General features: G+C 48.2%; 8 protein-coding genes across 8 annotated transcripts; 2 read left to right on the forward strand and 6 right to left on the reverse strand.

The window, feature by feature from the left end:
- Positions 1-1,554: 1,554 nt before the first annotated feature.
- On the reverse strand, positions 1,555-2,801 carry LTR84_011892 (uncharacterized protein; the record flags this gene model as incomplete). Its single annotated transcript, XM_064855420.1, has 2 exons — positions 1,555-2,626; positions 2,755-2,801. 2 exons carry the CDS (start codon positions 2,799-2,801, stop codon positions 1,555-1,557), a joined length of 1,119 nt encoding a protein of 372 aa, XP_064709009.1.
- Positions 2,802-4,343: 1,542 nt separating this feature from the next.
- On the forward strand, positions 4,344-5,815 carry LTR84_011893 (uncharacterized protein; the record flags this gene model as incomplete). The annotated part of the gene is made up of 3 exons (XM_064855421.1): positions 4,344-5,049; positions 5,111-5,169; positions 5,219-5,815. The coding sequence occupies 3 exons, from the start codon at positions 4,344-4,346 to the stop codon at positions 5,813-5,815; spliced, it is 1,362 nt and encodes a 453-aa protein (XP_064709010.1).
- Positions 5,816-8,357: 2,542 nt separating this feature from the next.
- Positions 8,358-9,323, reverse strand: LTR84_011894 (uncharacterized protein; the record flags this gene model as incomplete). The annotated part of the gene is made up of 1 exon (XM_064855422.1): positions 8,358-9,323. One exon carries the CDS (start codon positions 9,321-9,323, stop codon positions 8,358-8,360), a length of 966 nt encoding a protein of 321 aa, XP_064709011.1.
- Positions 9,324-9,454: 131 nt separating this feature from the next.
- On the reverse strand, positions 9,455-12,176 carry LTR84_011895 (uncharacterized protein; the record flags this gene model as incomplete). Its single annotated transcript, XM_064855423.1, has 7 exons — positions 9,455-9,582; positions 9,677-10,104; positions 10,156-10,410; positions 10,464-10,569; positions 10,622-11,185; positions 11,250-11,624; positions 11,681-12,176. 7 exons carry the CDS (start codon positions 12,174-12,176, stop codon positions 9,455-9,457), a joined length of 2,352 nt encoding a protein of 783 aa, XP_064709012.1.
- Positions 12,177-14,032: 1,856 nt separating this feature from the next.
- On the forward strand, positions 14,033-14,311 carry LTR84_011896 (uncharacterized protein; the record flags this gene model as incomplete). Its single annotated transcript, XM_064855424.1, has 1 exon — positions 14,033-14,311. One exon carries the CDS (start codon positions 14,033-14,035, stop codon positions 14,309-14,311), a length of 279 nt encoding a protein of 92 aa, XP_064709013.1.
- Positions 14,312-14,933: 622 nt separating this feature from the next.
- On the reverse strand, positions 14,934-15,633 carry HNT1 (Adenosine 5'-monophosphoramidase; the record flags this gene model as incomplete). The annotated part of the gene is made up of 3 exons (XM_064855425.1): positions 14,934-15,218; positions 15,314-15,396; positions 15,588-15,633. 3 exons carry the CDS (start codon positions 15,631-15,633, stop codon positions 14,934-14,936), a joined length of 414 nt encoding a protein of 137 aa, XP_064709014.1.
- A 773-nt stretch (positions 15,634-16,406) lies between these two features.
- On the reverse strand, positions 16,407-17,789 carry LTR84_011898 (uncharacterized protein; the record flags this gene model as incomplete). Its single annotated transcript, XM_064855426.1, has 1 exon — positions 16,407-17,789. The coding sequence occupies one exon, from the start codon at positions 17,787-17,789 to the stop codon at positions 16,407-16,409; it is 1,383 nt and encodes a 460-aa protein (XP_064709015.1).
- A 528-nt stretch (positions 17,790-18,317) lies between these two features.
- Positions 18,318-19,778, reverse strand: LTR84_011899 (uncharacterized protein; the record flags this gene model as incomplete). Its single annotated transcript, XM_064855427.1, has 5 exons — positions 18,318-18,389; positions 18,438-19,328; positions 19,379-19,408; positions 19,463-19,541; positions 19,594-19,778. The coding sequence occupies 5 exons, from the start codon at positions 19,776-19,778 to the stop codon at positions 18,318-18,320; spliced, it is 1,257 nt and encodes a 418-aa protein (XP_064709016.1).
- Positions 19,779-20,708: the final 930 nt, after the last annotated feature.

A 20,708-nucleotide genomic window follows, 5' to 3' on the forward strand; every position in this document is an offset into this window, starting at 1 on the left:
ATGAGAATCTGCAACAAATCCTAACCACCGTTTGAACATGTCCTACCAAGTGGAACATTCGGCTAATGTCTCCGAGACGGGTCCCATCAGATGTCCACCTACGTAAGTGGAAACTCCACTGGCCTGTGGGTGCCTGTGTGTACGTCGTTAACGTAGCGACCTCAATTTCAAGGGCGCTGAGTACTCCCATATCACTCTTTTCCCAACTGGCTTCCATCTAATCAATGCAAAAGAGAATTTCATCATTACTGCTGACCGGATAGACCAGTTCAATCCCTCAACCTACCTGCCCAAACTGGCTGTTGCTTGACATAAACTTGAAAGCAAGTCACAGCTTTTGGATTGTCTTGGACTCAGACTATCAAGTACTCGTACTCGTACTATCCGGCACGTTGCTGCCGATCTTTTCAATGGACCAGTCTAGACCTTTTCTCTGCCAATCAGACCATTGTTGGACACCGGAAAATATTACGGATAGGCGAATCTGGAGATTTCTAATGGAACCACCTATGCATAAAATCCTACCACGGGCAGCTTAACCTTCTACACATTTCGACACAATGCAAGCTTACGTCGCTCTGCGTGTGTCTAATGCTTCCGTCCATCTCATCCGGTCTTCCAATGTCCGCAGTTAATTGGCAATGCAACCACCCCTCAAGTCAAACACCATGGTCTCCTGCGCGGGTCGAAGTGAGCGGTGTATGAGTACGGATATGATCCATGTGTCGATCATCTTTCCGTAAGCTTTACCCAATCTGATTCCACCGGGATTGGCCAGATGTTTTCTCTTGAAATAGACATCCACTGATTACTGTGGGGGCGTCGTACGGTCGTGGCCAGTTTCCTGCTTTGTAAGTTGGTGGTGAGTTCGTCCCCTTCTTATTCTCTCCTTTTGTCTTCTCCCACGTGAGCTGGCCTATCCGACATATTGGAGGTCTTCAATCTTGCTGTCTTGTACTCTGAAGATATTCTTAAAAAGACATTGGCGCGCTTCAGGCTACCTTAGTGCTACATTCCTCGCCAATGCCAAATGATGTGGCCAATATTCCCTGATGATTGAGCCTTTTACCAACAACAAAACCTATATATCGCTGCATGAATCTTGCTCTCTCCGATTTCCCAACATGGCTTCCAATGCTGAATCCACGGAGCTAACCCACCAACAAGCAACTTTGCTATTCATTAATAGCCTTCAAGAGAATCTCGCAAAATCAGACTTCACAAATACGATAGGCAAAGCAAAGACACAAGTTACGACACAGAACGCACAGAGACCAAATTTGACAAACTTATCATCGAACTCGAGTACATCTACAGAATCCACCTCTTCAACTGGACTCAGTCGCACGGATCATGATAGACTTTGCTCTGCAAAGATTACAAGACTGAAGCCTCCGAGAACAAAAAAGTGATCTCCATGCCCTCGACAAGAGATGGCCTCATACGATTTTGATGATCAAAATGGTGTCAAAAACCTTCACCATGAGGACAATGATCACATTGAAGAGCGCAGGAGGAAAAAAGGACAAAACTATGGATGTCGACGAAGCACCCTCAGATGTAACTCTCTCGCCTCCCACTCTCATTACTACGGTAAATGGCATCGATCATCTTGTGTCTGACCACGGCGTCCTCAAAGGTGGTCCAACTTCCATCTCCTTGACCGACAAAAGCATCCCATGCCTTGCCAGTATTAAAGGTGAAGTCCATCGGCTTGGACGAAATTTCCACCTTGATTTCCTCGAGCTTCGCCTCCTTGTCTCCCGCTCTCACAATCTTCAATGTCGGGTGAAACATCTGCACATGTCCATGAGGACCTTCCAGGACGAGAGCACCTTTGGTACCGACGATCTCCCAGCAGAAGCTCTTCCCCGTCAGGGAGCTCCCTCCTTCATACACGACATTGGCCACGCCTCCGTTCACCAGGTTCCCACTCACACTCATCCAATCATGACTGGTTTTGTCGACCGTCCTCAAAATATTTCCCTCACCGTCAACGATCTGGATCTTTGGTATGTTATTCGCCAATGTTGCCTGCAGATCTCGGAACTCGCCGACCACATAGCAGAGAGCATCTATGGCGTGTCCAGCCGGGATCGTCACCATATTTGCACCATTCTCGATTGGGAGAAGGTATTCATAACTCGTGCCGAGAGACGCATTAAAAATTCCTCCGGCGCCTTTCATCGTCGTGCTGATGATTTGGCCTAGCTCGCCACTCTGCACCATCTCCCGCGCCTTGCGGATGCTCGAGTCCTGGCGAGCCTGTAGACCGACGATGGTCTTGACACTCTTGCTCTTGGCGAGCGCAGTCAGCTCCTCGGCCTCCTTGAGATTGGCAGCCAGGGGCCACTCGACGAAGACGTCTTTTCCCGCCTCCAGTGCTGGGCGGAGCAGTCTGGAATGCAAAGGCACTTTGACCGACACTGCCACCAAGTCGACATTGGGATCTGCGGCGAGGGATTCCGGATCTCCATACGTAGCAATTTCGCCTGGGATTTTATGGTCCTGAATGGCCCTTTCTGCCGATGCTTGGCTGCTGTTCTGCATGGCGGTGATGGTGTAGTTGGGTGTCTGCACGAGATATGGGATGTGGGCCTTGGCCGCCCATGACCTGACAAAGAGGCTGGTAAGCATATGTTGCAATTTGCGCAAATGGTGGAGCGGGATCTATCGAGTGAAAGCATGATGTTGTGCAGCATGAGGACAGAATGGACCTTGTGGCACTGGAACGTCCCCAGTTTGAATGCTTACCCTGAACCGGCCGATGCCCCAATAAACCCGACCTTGATCGGAGCCATGGTCCTGACAATCGTGTGATACTTCTCGGTCTTTCTTAAAAGAACCTGAAAGCCAGTGCAGTTCCTCGTTCAGCCTCTGTCGTACAGGAGAATTTCAGTCTACGAAGATATTGCGAAATCGACCCTCAAAATCGTTTGTACGGGGGAGAGTCGAAGGAAAACCCCATCTCCATGAGGGAATCAATGGCCTCTTATATACTATATTCTTAATCCAGCATAACTTAGAGTTTTCCCACGACCGTCATTATACTTCCGTGCATCTACTTAAAGTATTTCTAAGCCCGAATCGGCCCCGCTCTGAATTGTGTGGCAGCCTCGCGGTGGGGGGATAAAGACTCTCCCGGCCCTCAACCCCCTCACGAGGCTGTGGATGTTTAGTCATGCGTTGCATTGCATTGCTAATTAGTTAGGGCTACCTCGTCGAGGACCCTGTAGGAAAGTCGGTCGGTGGTCTTGAAGTGGTTACAGTGGCACCTCTTTATTTATCAAGCTTTGCTCTGTTTCGAGGAAGTTACCACCTAAGTATGTATTCTGAGGTTGCACAAGATTGATGTCTTGAAGTTAGGCTCTTCTATCTGCTCTAAAATCCATGGTTCGTGCTGTGAGAAGTGGTGGGAACAGGAGTAGCTAGCTACTTAACACTATCGTGGACTGAGTAACGAGGAGAGTGATTCAGAAGAATGAGTACGACGGGGAGCAAGCGCTCACGAAGAAGAGGAAGTGGACAGAGATGGAAGAATTTGACATTACTGTTGCGTGCGAGTTTGATTGTCTCTCGCATTGACATCATGTTGACAGAGGACAGTCGTAAATTTTAAATACGTGGAATCGGTACTGAGCTCTTAAGACTTGATAGCACGTCTGGTTTCAGTCTCAATAAACAGCCTTGCTCAGCCTCATGAAATTTGGTGGGGTATCGCCGGATATTGAGATAGGATGGTGAAGCCTTTTGGTTCTCAATTGCAGATTTCATACGGTGTTCTAGCCGTACACTGATTTCTCCAGAAATCAGCGCCCTTGAAGTCAGTGTAGGAAACTATACTACCTTACTTTCATTGGCTTGTAAAAGTGGCTTGGGAAGGGGAAGCGAGCGGAAGTAGGTAGCTTTTCGACAACATTCGGCGGACCAGAGCGCCATATGAAGAAAGTATTTCTTAAACTAAGCACCAGCCCCACCTAGATACGCTTTTCTTAGGAGTACATCCTTCCACCCCAACGCACTCGTTCCTTTCTTGACTCTACGTAGTCGCTGAAGCAGCTTTAGATTCCAATTACAAAACAATCAGAGCCATTCCTCTGTCGAAAGTCATGATACGAATGTGTTGACCCTGGGGTCAAAAATGGCCAATGGGGCATGGCGCTCTGGGCAAGGGTTTGTGCACTCCAGGGTGGCTGTGCTGACTTGAGCCCAGCCTGCTGCCACTTTACCATTCATGCACCGTTCATGCAAAGTTTTCTGCCTTGCTACGAGGTCAAAACAAGAATCATCTCGTTTGGATTTTTACCATTGTTTCTACCAGCCTATCCTGACTTCAACCCAAGATGGAGCAAGAGGAGAGGACTCCGAGTTCCAAGAGACCCTTCGTTGAGGACAGCCATGAAATCTACACAGATTCGAAGCGACAATGCATCCAGCCTTACGGATTTAATCACGACCTTGGAGATACCGCAACCTCCACCTATGCTCCTCCAATGTGGAAGGCTCAGAGTGACATTTTGCACGAGTCGGCATTTGCACCATATCTGGCCGACTTTGACTTTGACTTACCACAGAACGTCGTTGAAATGCCATTGTATTCAGATTGGGCTGATCTCGACCCAGGGTACCCTACACATGATTCATCGGCTACGCCTGTGCTAGTTCAAAGTAGCCAACTGGAAGCACCTGCCCCAGAACTTGGACTCAGCATGGAGAATTTCACCAACGGACACCCAGTCCAACGTACCACGCTGCAAGATTGGGAGCTAAATTTTCAATTTCTTGGTGATGATTGGAGCCAGCAAGAAGCTACAGTAACGGAAGACTATGCAACGGTGATCAAAAATGAAGGTTCGGTATCAGGGAACTGCTGGGAGAACTCTGCTAGTATGCCTCAGCAAATCGCTAGCGATTATCCACCGAAAGTGGAAGGAGATGAAATATTTGGAAAGGCACGGGAGCTGACAAGTCAGGCTCCGGGATTTATTGCACCCAAGCCTGTCAGCCCGGTTGCTCGCCACGAATCAACTTATTCAGGTCAGTCGATCGGTATGCTTTGTTCAGGGTGCCTAATCAGGCATAAAATCTAACGACTGACTTGGCACTTCAGGTTCAGCTTGCATTCAGAGAAGAAGTTTCACGGGTCAATACGATACTTGCTTCGGAGTTGTAAGGAAATCGCATTATCACCCCCCTAATTCAAGCTGACCAATGGAAGATTATGGCAGATGCACTATCCTCCTTCAACGGTGGTCAGGGCGCCTGCGCAGTTCCTGTAAAGATAAAGCCCTCCGGAGATATCCTCAAGCTTTACTTCCAAGACTCAAACAAATACGCAGGCCTCATAGCGCTGCCAGCCCTCTGCACACTACTTGACAAATTCCTCATCAAATTTAGCGCAACATTGATTACATCACCATCCAATTCTAGTCGAACTACAGTTAAAAACAATAAGAACTCTTTCATGAGCCATCAGTGCTCTGTACGCATCATTGTTCATGGACTTAAGACTGAGAAATCTGCCGTTGGCGAGCTGCTCTCAGACGCGGGCTTGTACTTTCAACATCCATCGACAACAGAATGCGAGCCAGATGTTGAATACTGCAATCCACACTACCTGGTCCGTCCTGGATGCCAGCTGCCAGCGTTGGAGGATTTGTCGATATCCTCTGATACTCGCATCAAGACAGCGTCCGAAACGCTAGGCGAAGTGGAGAAGGGTAAACTATTGCGAGTTTTCGATTCTACAAGTGACTTTGGAGTCCCTTCACAGATTAGGGCTAGCCAACGCCTCCGATCGACTTTGAAAGAGTGAGCACCAGTGGCCCCTGAAGTACAGACTACTGACAGAATACAGCCACCAACTTACAGCTCTGTCCATGATGGTGGAGAAAGAGTGTGGAGTCGTTGAGAACGCTATCTTTCCGTCGATCTGGGAATTGAGTCCTCAGCCCGGGAGTCCAGATAAGTCAGTTGTGGATGCTGTCGAGAAAACGGACCATGAAGACCCTGACAAGTATGATGCAGGTATCGTCATAGGATAACTGGTGACCGTGAGATATCGCCCAGACTGGTAAAGGGCGGGGTGCTTGCTGACGTGAGTTTGTCAAATTTGGGTCCCTTGTGTTGAACTGGTTGCGCTGACATTTGATCGAGGAAATGGGGCTTGGAAAAACATTGAGCCTGTTGGCCCTTATCTGCTCGTCCCTGGACACACTGACTACCAACACTAGTCAGGTAAAAACAAAGGTGTCTCCCGCTACCTTGGTTGTCACGCCAAAATCTAGTATGTGCAGTATTCATCAGTGCTTTACGATTTTGTTTAGCTGATCATTTAAGCGATACCGGGTTGGCTCGACCAGATCAACAGGTGCGTTAACTTACGATGCCAGGCAGGTTGTAAGGTCTGATTGATCGTTAGGCATGTTCATCCTGGCCAGTTGCAAGCAGCCGTATATCATGGGTCCAGTCGTCGGCGCCTGTCTTCTGTTCTCAAGAACAGTGACCTCATCCTGACAACCTATGAGACGCTCAGGTCCGACTGGGATGCCAATGGTGCCCTGTGTTCAACCGAATGGCACCGCGTTGTTCTAGACGAAGGTCAGCAACACAGCCCTAAATAACGGTTACTAGATCTTGTTGCTGATTTGAAATTCAGCACACCATATTCGAAATCGGTCTTCTCAGACTTTCAAAGCTGCATGTGCAATCAATTCACAACGTCGTTGGTGTTTGACTGGGACACCGATTCAGAATTCTCTCGATGACTATGGCGCATTACTGGCTTTTCTTACCATTCCCCAATTGACGGAGAAGTCCAGATTTGATTTTTGGGTTGCTTCTCCTCTGAAGGAAGGAAGAGTAAACAGCTTGCAGAGACTCAAAGATCTTATCAGAGCTACTTGTCTTCGACGCACAAAGATAACACTTGGCAATTCGTGCGAGCTACCAAACCGGACCGAGAGAGTCGAACGAGTCAGATTTAACAAAAAAGATCAAGACCTGTACATTTTCTTCAGAGACCAATGTGCAAAAGCTGCCGAAGACATATCAGCAAGAAAGCTGGGCTCGCTGGAAGCAGGCCGACGTAAAGAAGGGAAACTACTTCCCCTGATCACCTTCTTGCGGCTCATTTGTGATCATGGAGAGGTACTTCTACCTCAAGCTGCTTGGGACGCGTGGAAAGCACGAGATGGCACTTCAATTGACTGGCAAGCTATTCGAAATTACAGAAGGAAATGTTGCATCTGTGAAATCGACTTTGACGAAGCGGACTTACTTGATCCCAATGTCTATGAATCTTACTGTGAGCACTGGACCTGTCCAAATTGTGCTTCACAGAAAGAGATTGCACTTGACGAGGAGGGATCATGCCCTACATGTGCAGCAACATCATCCAGTTCGTACGACCATTCAAGGTTTGCTAGCCCAAGAGATGTTTGCCTGTCCCCTTCGGCCAAAATTGAAGCTCTGTTGCGCAACCTTCGTTCTGAACAGGCAATCTCCCATTGCCAGGGGCCATCCAAGCCCGTGAAGAGGTTTGTGATCCTTGTTGTTTGTGAACGCTGGTAAGACGCTTGACTGATTATTACTAGTGTCATCTTCAGTTGCTGGACCAAAATGCTTGACTTGATTCAACAGGCACTCCAGAAAGATGGCTTTCACTCGCAACGCATTGACGGCAAGACAACCCTTGAAAACAGGAAGAAGGCCTTTAAAGATTTCAATGACGACTCAGCCTGTACTATCATGCTTGCCTCCATTGGTAGTGCTGGGGAAGGGTGAGTTAACCACCCACGTATTCACATTGTCCTGCCAGAGCTTACATATCGTGATCGTGGTAGAGTTGATCTCACTGTGGCCAACCACGTACACCTGATCGAGCCTCAATGGAATCCGATGGTAGAGGCACAGGCTGTGGACAGGGTGCACAGAATCGGACAAGAACGCGAAGTTGTGGTCACAAGATACATCATGGACGCCTCTATTGAATCAGTAATTTTATGTGCGATCTCTTGGTTTCAAATCGATGTACTGACCCTGTCTAGTACATTCAACGGATCCAAAACGACAAACTGCAACTCATCAACCAGTCGATGAACTCGGAGCTTTTCTCTCCAGACAAAGATCAAAACAGTCAGTGGGAGGTTAGTTGTCGCCTTGCATCACTGTTGAACGATTTAATGAGACTAACGACCAAGCCAGAAACTTATATCATTCTTGGTTTGACAAAGTTAGAATGGAAGGCGTGGAGAAGGGTGGAAATTTCTTTTCTATCGTAGCATAAATTTCCGTGTCCGGATTCTAGGTCAAATCTCTGATGAATAAACATCTTGGCCATTACACACGAACGCTTTCTACGTACTTGATCCTGGCTGCCAGCTTTGCACGCTCTGCTCTTTTATCTCACTCCTTTCCTCTTTGGCTTTTGCAACGACCTCGTCCCAAGTCATTCCCAGCCACTTTGAAATTGCCTTGGCACCCTTCTCATCTCGAATTCCCAGACCACTGCGTCCGGCATCTAGCTCGGGATCTGCTCCCTGTAAGAGAAGATACTGCATCATTTCCGCGGCCGCCGCAGAATCTTGCCGCGCAGCATGATGAAGTGGTGTCAAATACCTGTCACTAAGTCTGTAGTCCACCTCTGCTCCATAACTGACGAGATGTCTTGCGAGCTTGACCGAACATGTCGTTGCCGCCACGTTTACTAAAGCGCTACCAAGAGACGTGCGATTTGAGGACTTCAGGAGCCCGATCCTCTCCCAGATAGAAAGCAGGCAGTTTTCCCTGCCGGGATGTCCAGCGGTAGCTCCAATCAACTTTTGCCCGCTATAGTACTTAAGCCTTTTTTTTCGCATATGGTCGTCGCAAGTCGTCATATCGATATCAACATAATTTTCCCACGCTTCGAAAAGATCCTCTGAGTCGGATGCCAGTATGTCCATCAAGATCCACGGATACTCACTGGGGTACATGACAGTACCATGATCTTGTCTTCGCGCCAGTAAGTGCTTGAAGATGTCGTTATTTCCAGCCTGTACCGCAGCTCTCAAGAAATCGGCCAGGTAATTTGTCTTCTGGAATGACATGATCAAGTCAATCATTGCTGTGGATCCAAAGGAAGCCGCATGTTTTCTTAGCGCATCTTCATCCCCCCGAGGAAGAGCCAGAAACTGCTTTTGAAGAGCCCTGACAGCGTCAACTTTGTCGGCCTTGACTAGGTCAAAGAGAAGCGGTTGAATTTCATCCTTTTCCGGATCCTCCACGCCGGGGATCTCTTGGATTTCGATTGCTAGGTGCTCCCGGTAGTGTTCATCTCGCATTTTTCGTGATATGAAGCCGCCTTCTGCGTAGTCACAACCCTGGATAGTGCACTTCCAGGGTCGATCGTGATGCTTCATATGTGACCTTCGAAGGGACCACGAATCAAACCCATGACGATGAAGTGTGCAACCTAGGAAACCGCATCTGAAGGGTCTTTGACCGTAGTGCCGTCTAATGACCTCGCAGTGACAACTAGAACTTTCATGACTCTTGTTTCGACATAATAGATTGTTAAACCCATGATATATACGAACGGAACTGGCGGATGTTGTTAGTGGATCGAAACCTATCCACGAGTGGCCTACATAGATTAGATAAATTGATAGTCAGGCAATGTGTACGTTCAACCCACCTTTTTCTTTGTCAAAATTGCTTTTCAAGGATAGTTCACGGAAGTGGACAGCTTTGCAGATGATATCATGGAGAGCTGGGGATGTTGTCTTAAGACGCTCTAGATATGACGGAGTAGATGACCCAGCGCTCTCTTCGTACGTTTCATTGGCTCTTTCGCACCGAAGCGTTTCAAGAACGTCGACGAGCTTGTCGCATACAGAGCCCTGTCCAACCAAGTGATTATAACGCTTGAGAAGCTCGGGCCACATGAGTACTGCGAAATCGTGGAGTCGATAGGCTCCAGAGAGTATGTTGTATTCGAGGTCTGCATCCGGAATATTGTAGTCGTGATGCGTTTGGCAAAGATATGTGATGCAACACGTTGCGAGGCTTAATGTGGCCTCCATGAAACTCAAGGATCCATTGATACTTGGACTGAAAAAGTATCTATGATCTCGTTCTTAGCAGCGTGTTCAGTAGTGCTTGTGTAGTACTTACTCCTTGACAGTGAAGTGGACGAACTGCACATATCCATCGACTACTTCAACAATCGGACCGCAGACCCTGGGCATATTCAGGACAGAAATCACTTTCGCATTTCCCTGGACGCCCTCGCGGCTGACGACAAGAGCCTGCTCAATTTCTTGAATCATCAATGGTACTGGAACGCATCCAACCCATCCAAGGATGTTTCGAACTTTGTCCCTTAGTGGAGCACTCAAGCGGTTGATCCGGTCCAGAATCCTAGAGTAGCTTTGGAGCATATTAGAAAATATTGAGAGTTAGAATGGTCATTCAGGACTTACGCAGCGTCTAGGCTCTCTGGCAGAACTTTGAGTTCCTCTCGAATCTCTCCTATGTCGTCCAAAGAATCCATGCTGCTCAAGACCACTTCGGCGTAAAGGAACATACCTTCCAAAAGTTTAGTCGTTACGTGTAACCCAGCGCAGAGATTGAGGAATACCTTTTGCCTTGGAGGCGAGTGGCGCCAATAGACCCTGAATCTCATCACGAGCTTCTGGCAAGAACTCACATTTGTCAAACCACTCCTCTGTACGTCGTTTTACGAATGTATGAATACTCCCAGCGTTTCGGGAGTCGACACGAATCGACACTTGATCTTTGAGAAGATCCGCAATATCTGCCTCAGCCCTGCTACTTATGAGGATCTTCACTTCCTGGCAGGCTCTGGATACTTCAAGGACCTGCTTCAGGAATCGTGAACGCTCTGTCTCTTCGATTTCGTCCATGCCATCAATCAAAATATAGGTTGGCCCAGCACAACCGAGAAGGGTTCTCAGGAGATTGGCAGTTGCATCAACACTGCGCTTCTGGACTTCGGTGCTTGCTTGACAAAGTATATCCTCCAAGTCATCATGGCCAGATGCCAGCTGGAAGAGTAGTGAATGGAGAATCGAGACAGCTGATGAGGTGTCGCGGAATCTGTAGCTAAGGAATGCATAGATCGTACGCGTCTGCTCGACTTCTATGGCCCTGTGGACAATGATGCTGGATAGAAATGTTTTCCCTAACTATTCCATTAGCCACGTCTGCTACCAGAACAAGAGTCCTTTGGTACTTTTCACACGCACCTGCGCCAGGTATCCCCTGCAACCATAGAACTTTCACGGAAGCGTCTGACATGTCCAGCCATTTGATGAATAATGGATCTTTCAGCAACCATCGCCCAGTTTCCTGATAGACCCGAGGTTGGAATGAATCAAGTGTGCCCTCATAGGCTCTATGGCTTATGCTGATCTTTAGAGACGTGTACTCCTGCCGCCGGAAAGACTTTTCAGTTTTCTCATAGTGAGCCAGAGCTTGTAGCTGAGCATTGTGCGCCTCCTGGATATGTTCTAGGCCAACCTCCCGCCTCAAGAGGAGTGTGTGCCTTTGAATTTGAGCCCTCACAATATTGATCTTTTCTCGTTGCTTTGGCCACATGGATTCGAAAATCAATTTCAAATCTGAACAATACAAGCATAAGTTTTCTTGCTAATTTCGAGGCCTGATGCAAACTTACATGTTTTGCGGAAGAACTTCAGAACAATGAGATAGAAATCTAAGATGTCTCGGAAGAAGAAAACCAACACATCTTTGATGTGCTCATTGTGGGTGAGGAGCTTGCTGACCTCTTGGAATTCTGGTAGTAAAAGACCTATGTCTGCAAGTGCATCAACGATGGCATCGAATGTCTGCTTCATGTTATTGGTCCATTGCAGGAGGAGCTTTATGGGACCCCAGATCAAGGATAAAACATCTTGTTTGGTCTGAACAAAGACCTCTATCACACTGGCGTAACTTCTGAGCCCTTCTAAGTAAGGCTGAATCTTGGCTAGGTGCCGAAGACGCCCACTTGCCGCCTGTTCTTTCTGTAGTGCGTCTGTGGCATCGTAGACGTCCTTAATGCATTTCGTCTTCGAGATAGCCTCGAAGAGCTTCTCGTCTCCCAGGGCCGCCTTGAAGTCTCGAACCGCAGTCTCGAACGCGGCGTTGATTGCATTAGTACGAGCAGCCATTTCCAGGTCTACCGAGAGTCATGGCAGAATGCAGCTAGAAGAAAGGAAATTCTGGCTTTATCAGGCTGGGATTTTACCTTGTCTGCCCTGGCGCAAAAGAGTGTGGCTGTGATGAGGCTCGGCTGCCAGTGCGGCAGCTTGCATCAAAAGGCGGAATTCTATTCGCTTAGGAACACGAATGGATGTGCTTCTGCTGCCCGATCAATTTTCACAGCGCTTGCACGACTCAACTCTGTGTACAGTGCTACATGGTCATTCCTAGGTGGGTTTATTGCATAAGAGCAGATGTAGACTGGCATATGCTAAAGGAATCAACGATTTTGGTTGACCTGATGCAACAGACTTGGCCGAAACGGCTAGGCTTTGAAAGCAATGCAATAAATGAGCTGGTGAGCTGGTACGGTCTTGATTCCGACATTCCTTTCAGCTTATCTTGCTGGGACAAGATTCGCCTGTCCTATCGATCCACAAAACATTAGGACGATACTAAGTATTCTCATAAGCAAAATTAGTTTGACACTTGATGAGAGTAGCTTACTTGACTTCAATGAACAAGACCGAGACAGTAGTCGCGCCTAAAGCCCTCCACCGCGAGGCTGAACGAAGTCGATGTTTGATTGAGTGCGAGCAAACTGGTGTCTGGGAGGGAAAGTCGGGCGCGAAGGCTGGGGACAAGCGAGACACTGGCTATCCGGAATTAAAGCCTCAGGTATGAGTACAGGTTAGCACCAGCCTCGTCCTCAGACGGGGTGAGGTACAATCAGCTTCTACTCATCTTGGCGAGGTTGAATGGTAAGCAAACTCGAGATGCTGACTAAAGTGAACATCTAGAATCGTGAACTCGAGTCATTGCTACAGAACGGCGACATCATGAATCATATTCACGCACCAAGAGATAAGGAAATCCGAAGTTCGCTCTGTCAATTTACCCCAGCACGTTCAGAGTCAGTTTTTAACTCGCGGCGATCCGTCTACTGCAGTCCGCCAGGCAGCAACAAGGGTCTTAGGCGACAAACATCAATACCAAGCCATCCAAGACACACTACTGACCAAGAAAGCCCAACAATGATTGGTCTCAGCGTAATGAGTCACCGAATACCTTCGACTCTTCGTTCTCGTTTCTCCAACCAATAAAACGTCCCAGTGGAAGCGTTCTTTCGTCGTCTATCTCGAGATCTGATGCGTTTTTACCCCTTGAAGCGAAAAGCCAGATACGTCGGCCGCATCGGCCGCAGCTCCTGGGCGTCTTAAGGGGATTTTACACTATCAGCGTACAGTATATCCGGTTATCATGTTGCTCAGGTGATGGCCGACACGCCGTAGCCGGTGGGTGCTAGGCAGAAGTTCAGTATAGGGGAAGTTATCCCGCCGTGAGAAGGTTTCTCGCACCAGTCTGGCATATACCCGGTGGGTTGAGGCGGGATTGTATCATGGGGAAATCCCGCCGCGAGTGATTATGGAACCACCACTGTCGCGTATGCTGCTGAGTTATAGCGGGAGTTCCATTCTAGGGCATTCCCGCCGCCAATGTTCAGGGACCACTAAGCATGGCGTATGTGGGTGGTCAATTGCCTATGATGCTGCGCTGATGGTGATGACTTAACTTGACGATCGTCGATGATGAGGTAGGTAGCCGTTCAATTGATGTCGGCTGTGCTGTGATTATATAAAGACCATGGTTTCAAGGTAGGTCCCCGAGACATCCAAATCCTAACACTCCCACAATAAAACCCAAGCATCTTCTCCATCTCCCCAGCACCAGTGATACTCCCAGACCCTCAACACGACCACGCACCCACCCACTTACCGTCCACCTCACCAACGTCCCCCAAATCCACCACCAAGCAAAAGCAACAATGTCTTACCAAGGCAGCGTGAACATCCTGATGGGCCCAGACCCAAGGGCGACGGAACACGCATACCAGACGATGCTGAAGCAACAAGAGCAGCAGAAACGCAAACAGCAGCAGAAGGAGGAAGAGGCCAAGCTAAGAGCCAAGGTCAAAGCCATGGCTGCAGCGGATGACGCATCGTCCTTCTCGAGCGTCTCGACTATCGTCAGTCTGAGATCGGCGTTGCGTAGGGGGTTCGGTGGTGCTGCTGCTAAGGTTGAGGGAGCAGCCAGGAGGACGTGAACAGGCGGGACTGGAGTGGTATTTGGACATTTGCCTTGGTCTGGATTGGAGCGTATGCGCTGCTCGCCGTTACCATGAGTCGAAGAAAAGATGAAGTAACTGGCCTGGAGGATGGGTGACCAGATGAGTCCAGTGAAGGCGACTGACTGGCTGCTCGGCCGCATTTTTGACTGCATCAATAAGTGCAACAAAAGCCTCTGTTCCTTACCACGAGAAGCCGATACAGGATCCCAGGACGGGATTTCGTGGTAAATCACGCTGCCTTTCCCAGTGTCCAGACAGATACGTGAAGGCATGGGAAAGGAAGGACCTTCGCAGGAGGAGTAAGGAAAAGGCAGCGCATGCAGGTGGGTATTGATAGTATGGAGTGCATTTCAGCAGGTTAAGAAAATTGGGAGATGAGAAGTCGAGACAGTTTGTATCATCTTGAGCATAGTAATAGTCTTTCACTTTTCTTCAACCTCTCTCTGTGTTTTTAAAGCTGTACCGGTCGCGCACCATTCAACATGCCACACGGAAATTTTATGTACTCACACCTGATGCTCCTCCCCAATGCTGTCCTGAACCTCAGGCTCAGCCTGATTCACCAATCATAGACCCCGTACCCTATCGTCCAACAACCCTAAAACTTCGCCTTCAGATCCTCATGCAACTTCTTGAGGGCATCGAAGTCAGTTTTGCCCGCGGGCCAGCCGACACCCAAGCCCTCAGTCTCATTCGGCTTCGGGATCATGTGGAAGTGCACGTGGTCGACCTCCTGGTGCGCGATGCGCCCGTTGTTCTGCAGCACGTTGTAATCCACGGCGCCGCTCGCGGCCGCGAGCTTCTTCACCACCGGCAGGATCTCCGTCAGTGCGTCGTCCGGTATGTCGGTTAGCTTGGCGCCGTGGTGTTTGGGGATTACGAGCTATGGTAAATGAGTGAATGAGTAAATGAATAGGTGGAGTTGCTCTTGTGTGCATGGGCCCAGAGAAGAGAAGTGGGGCGGAGGTTAGAACGTACAGCATGGCCTTTACTCAACGGTTGAATATCGAGGAATGCAAGGACTTTGTCGGACTCGAACAGTTTGAACGACGGAATGTCACCTGTGACCATCCCATCCCATTAGCGTTTCTAGCCCTCAAAAGTCTTCGAACGCGTTTGACGCTCCAGTTACATCCACTCTGTGCATCCCGGAGATTTGATTTCGACAGTTTCTTTCTTTTCTCTCAGGGCCATCCCTCCTTCTTGCTTCGTCGCTGATTCGGAAGCTTCATTCCACCGTCCGGGCACGTACCTTTGACAATCTTGCAGAAAATGCACGCTGCCTGGGTGGCTGCCATCTTGCTCATTGAATGATATTATTGCAACGACGAAATGAAAAATGAGTTTAAAAGCCTAACAACAAGAAGATATCGACTTTTCGTTCTTATTCTGGGAGGAGCAATAACTGAAGGTCCAACCTTCAATGCCGTCGAGGTCTCCCGGATAAACAATAAGGTACTTAGGTAGGTATCCAAACGTAATGCGGGGGAACGGAAATCCAGAAACCAAAACCCCGCACGATCACATGACCATTCACTGAAAATGAGGTATATATATTTACTCTCCCGCCAAGACTAGTTGGAGTGGGACGAGCTATTGCAGAATCCATTTCTTGCCTTTTACCAGAGATGGCCGTGGCTACGCCCAAAATACTCCATTTATCAATCTTTGGACATATTATACGTAAACTCATCTTGGAGGACGTTTGCAAATTTTTGTTTTTGGATTATCTCCTCTGGATGTAGGATCCTTTGATACGTTAAAAGGAGCATATAGTTCGAACCCCGAGATTCCTATTCTTTTTTTCCATACAAATTGCCAAGACTATTTGGCATATCGAAGTCCCAACGTCACGTCAATTTGCTGGACTCCATGTTAACAATTTTCAACCTCAGTCTGTTGACTTTTCCATGAACACTATGGTACATAGGCTTCCGTGCGAAGTCACATGGCCCAAAAAGTGCATTGTACGTCCACTTTTCCTCATTTATTTCGTCTGTCGGTCCCTCTAGCACCGGAAAGTCGTGCCTCCAAAGTCTCGCCGAATCACCTGAAATGCCAGTGTGTCAGATCACCCAATTTCCGATCCCGTCGATTGATTTAGACCTGCATTCCATGGTTCCCACGATGGGTGACTCCAATCAACGAAGCACTTGATTTGTGGTGGTGGATGTTTAATCCAATCAATCTTGTGAGCGTTTCCTTCTTCTCGCTCAACCCAGTGCGAAACAGTTCCGTGGTCTTCTTTAACCCGAACAGTATTGTCCAGTGTATACGCAACATTGACACTGGGTACGACTGCTATTTTTCCATATCCGAGATTCCAGAGATCCTTTGCCAGATGGACTGGTTCTCCCAGACGACATTCCCCTTCCATACTTGACCTGAATTTGATTTTGCCCTCCATGAAAGGCTTCCCAGTGATTGTTAGTGCACCATTCCAACAGGAGAAAACTTGAAAAGGTCGACCTTCCTTATAGCTTTTGCGGCTTGGTTCATGGTTCCAGAATAAGTTACGGGCGAAATCCCATGAATGACTTTGCGGAATTTCGAAGAAGAGATCACCAACCATTGTACGGCCGATCCAGATATCATAGAAAAACTCTTCCCACCAGTCAAAAGCACAAGTCACATCAGCATTGAGCACAGCGCCCTGATGTATCAGTTCCAAGATGTCCTCGGCACATAGGGCGACATCGTTGAGGAAAATGATTCTTGTCTCAGGAGCATAGTCCTTCGGATGTGCAAGTAAGGGGAGTAGTGCTGAATTTCGGAGCAGAGCTAGTGCGAGTATTCGGTCGCCATCTGGGCTCGTTGGTTCTATGTCAACGCATTGTAATCGGTACTGAACCCCAATTTTCTCGATTTCTTTTTGCAGGGTCTGAAGAGTTTCAAACGTTCCGTCAGTAGACCTCCCTTCAACAATTGACAAAACACAATTCTCCGGCCCAAGAATTTTGATGGCCTCGACGATAGAGAGCAGCAATTGCTCGAGGATTTGGATTGATTGAAAGAGGTCGAGTGCAAAGAAGTACTTGGGTCTTGACTCGTGTGGTGTTGTTTGAGCGAGATATGCATATCTGGAGAAATTTGCGGCCGGGCAGCCAAGGGCGTCCACCGAATTCTCCTTGTCATTCATAACGTTGTCTACAATGGCACTTGCGCTTTTGACCAAGGAATTGTTCCACTGCTTGGTGCTGCAGTCCTGGTAAGATAGTTGAATTTGACTCTTGTGTCCCAAAGTTGACATTGAATTTTCTTTGGAATCAGGCAGAAAGACTTGCCCGTCTTCGTGGGTCACAGGTGGAGTTGGGGTTGAGGACGAATGTAGCGATCTCAACGTATCCGAGGCTGGATTGGACACAGTGCTTGAGGTGCTGGTCCCATTTCTTAACGTGTCCTGGATGGCGACGAAACTCGCGAGCAAGGGTTCATGGTACAGATTTTGGACCATCAAGAAGCAGCAGAGGGCAATTAGGGCCAATGCCCGACTCCAGAAAATTGTCTTTCGCTTCATCGAGAGTTGTGAGGAGTTAAAGAGTGAAAGAAATCAAGGCCGAGACTTGTTGCAAGAATGATAGCCCAAGAGTGAAGTGAAGAATGATTGTGGCGCGGGACTATGTGTTGGTCATTCGAGTTGTTTCGAGGAAAGAGCAACTGCCTCAACGCTACACATGCTGTGAATATGTTCGCCCACCACCTGCCTTTGCAAAAGTAATGACCCATCTACCTCAATACGTGATTTTAAAATCAAAAGCGATCAAGTAAGCACATTATACGAAATCATTTTGGTGCCTGAAAGAATATTATTGGTGGCGGTTTGCTATGTAGGAGAAAGCCGAAGCTCTTCTCGGTTGGGGCATGTCTTTGGTCGATTGCGAGTCTTGCACCCATGACATGATTAAATCCATCCTCCACGCACTGTCACAGCCTGATGAGCTACATGTTGTCACCTGAACTGGTGACTCGGGAACATGGTGATTCAAGTTTGCGTTGTCTGGGTCGGGTCGACGCGTTGAACTGCACCGAACTGCATTTTGCCGGCATCGAAGACCTAAACGCATCAGTATGATACATGGTGAGTCTCAAAAGGTTCACTTACGGCATAAACACACTTGAAGAAGGTGTCACCCCAGATATCGAATGGCAGGGAACCACGAGATTGAATACCTCCATATACCATTCCGTTATCGGTTTGTTTGGCTGTTCCATAACGGATATGTTCTTTCTCAATAACAAATTGCTTGTCACCCAGTGAAAAGGAGAGCTCAGGAAGCTGTTCAAGAGTGACACTCTGGGGAATAAGCCAACCCTGGTGATCTCGGGAATATATCGCACCAGGAATTGTGTTGTAGATGGCCCCACACACTTGATCACTGACAAGCATCAATGTTGTGCCGGTGTCCATGATTGCCGTGTTTCCAGTTAAGCCGAACACATGGCCATTGACAGCGAACGATGGATTGTTGACCTCCCAGAATCCACGAGTGTTGTCAACCGGGACGTAAGTGATTTGTTGCCCGGTTGCCTGCACCACGGACTCGTCAATAGCTCCAAAGGTGTAGAACGATTGGCCCTTGTCAGGATCATTGACATCTTTGTAAGATCCGAGATACACTGTGAACAATGATTGATCGACGGGGATGTCCTTTTGGGCAATCATGTTGTCCAACGGAGTGTTTGCTGGAATTGGCACAACGGTATTGAGGACACTGAAGGCGAGGCCCAAGAGTCCATGAGTACCATTCTGCTGAACCAGCGAGTCAGACATCCGATCAGCCAACTCAATGGTCTGATTTTCGACCATGATATTTCCAATCAGGACATTGTCTGTGCCCACCTTTCCTCCCGCTGAAGATTGATCTCCATATCTGATTCTCCATTTTGAATCAGGAACATCTTGGAAGGTGGATGATTGAGCAGGGTCGAAGATGGCAGTACCTTCAGCTCGACCGATGGCCAAGATATCGTCTGAAAGGAGAGTGGACCAGACCTAGAATATGGTCAACAGTTGTCGTGATCGAGTTTTGGAACATTGCTTACCCAGAAATCAGCTGAACCAGAGTCGAAAATCTAATCTTGTGGTTAACATGTGGATGCAAGTCATCTCTCAGATCTGGAACCCACAAGGTTGAATTTCTGTCCTGGTGTGCCAATGGAGCATTCAGAAGTGTAGTAGATATCATTTTGCCAGTCTTCAGCTGGCCTGTTGAGGTTGTTAGCCATTAAGATCATATTCTAGTCCAAGCAGTTCATACACTGGAACCGAGGTACCATCATCACGACGAATGACCAAGGCACGATTATGATCTCGTTGATATCTGCCTCCCATAGTTGGGGTCATGCCATATTTGTGCATCAGGGAGACAAGCGATTTGGTTCCATTGGCAGCTTGTTGGGCATGGCGAGTGATGGGCATACGAATGAGTTGAGAGAAAGCCATACTGGCAAAGATAGGGAGATGAAGAAAAAGGAATGAACTGTTAAAGAGTGGATTGTAAGCTCTTGCAAGGCCAGAAAGGCAGTTGTACAGCAGTGAGAAGTGTGGATGAAATTGGGCAGAAGAGGAGAGGACAGGAGAGGGAGAAAGAGACAGGTCTTTGAAGACGCCATCTGGTGCTTCCTTGACAGCAGCAGGCAAGACCCATCAGTGACTCGGGGAAAGCGCTTACCTGAACAACATGATGCTGGCTGTATCGATGACGTTTCGAATGAAAAGATGGTTTTTTGTGTTGGCAGGTGCCGTAAGTCTTCAATTACTATGAACGAGGGGCAAAGGAAGGAACGATGGAGAGTTGAAACAAGCGTCCTGGGCAGGAGGGAAAGAACTTGAACATGGAAAAGAAGGTAGGAGGCAGCCACTCTTTGAGGCCATCCAAGCCAGCAGTCAACCGGACGAGTTTTTCCGATTGTGAGTCTTTCAACCCTTGAAATCCCAATTCAAGTTCGAGTTGTTTGAACATTCACGCTGTACTACCACGCATTCCGTGAAGTTGTAACAGCTTCCCGTCGACACAGGACCCACGAGTGAAGGGAGATGGAACCTCGGCGCCTTGCAGTAGAGGAGCAAGATGTATTGTACCTATGCTTTCCTTTTAAAGTTGTCCGAAGCAGCCGCTGTGACAAGTGGGCCCGTGTTCTGAATACGGCTCTTTTCTGCCTCCTTCTAGGGGAATACATTTCCCAAGCGGAGTACTCTTCGGGTGCTACGGTCCATCCAAGACAGTATCACATTTGTCCTCATTTTAACTGAATTGGTGAAAAACGAGGTGCCCTTGATGACCAGAGGTTGTTCAGCAGTGATGGCTGGAGGACAAAAGGCTGAAGCCCGCCATGACCACCGGGTAAACCTAATGGGGTTAGGCAGCCGATG

The sequence above is a fragment of the Exophiala bonariae genome (assembly GCF_035927105.1).
Source record: "Exophiala bonariae strain CCFEE 5792 chromosome Unknown scaffold_6, whole genome shotgun sequence".
Taxonomy (NCBI): Eukaryota; Fungi; Ascomycota; class Eurotiomycetes; order Chaetothyriales; family Herpotrichiellaceae; genus Exophiala; species Exophiala bonariae.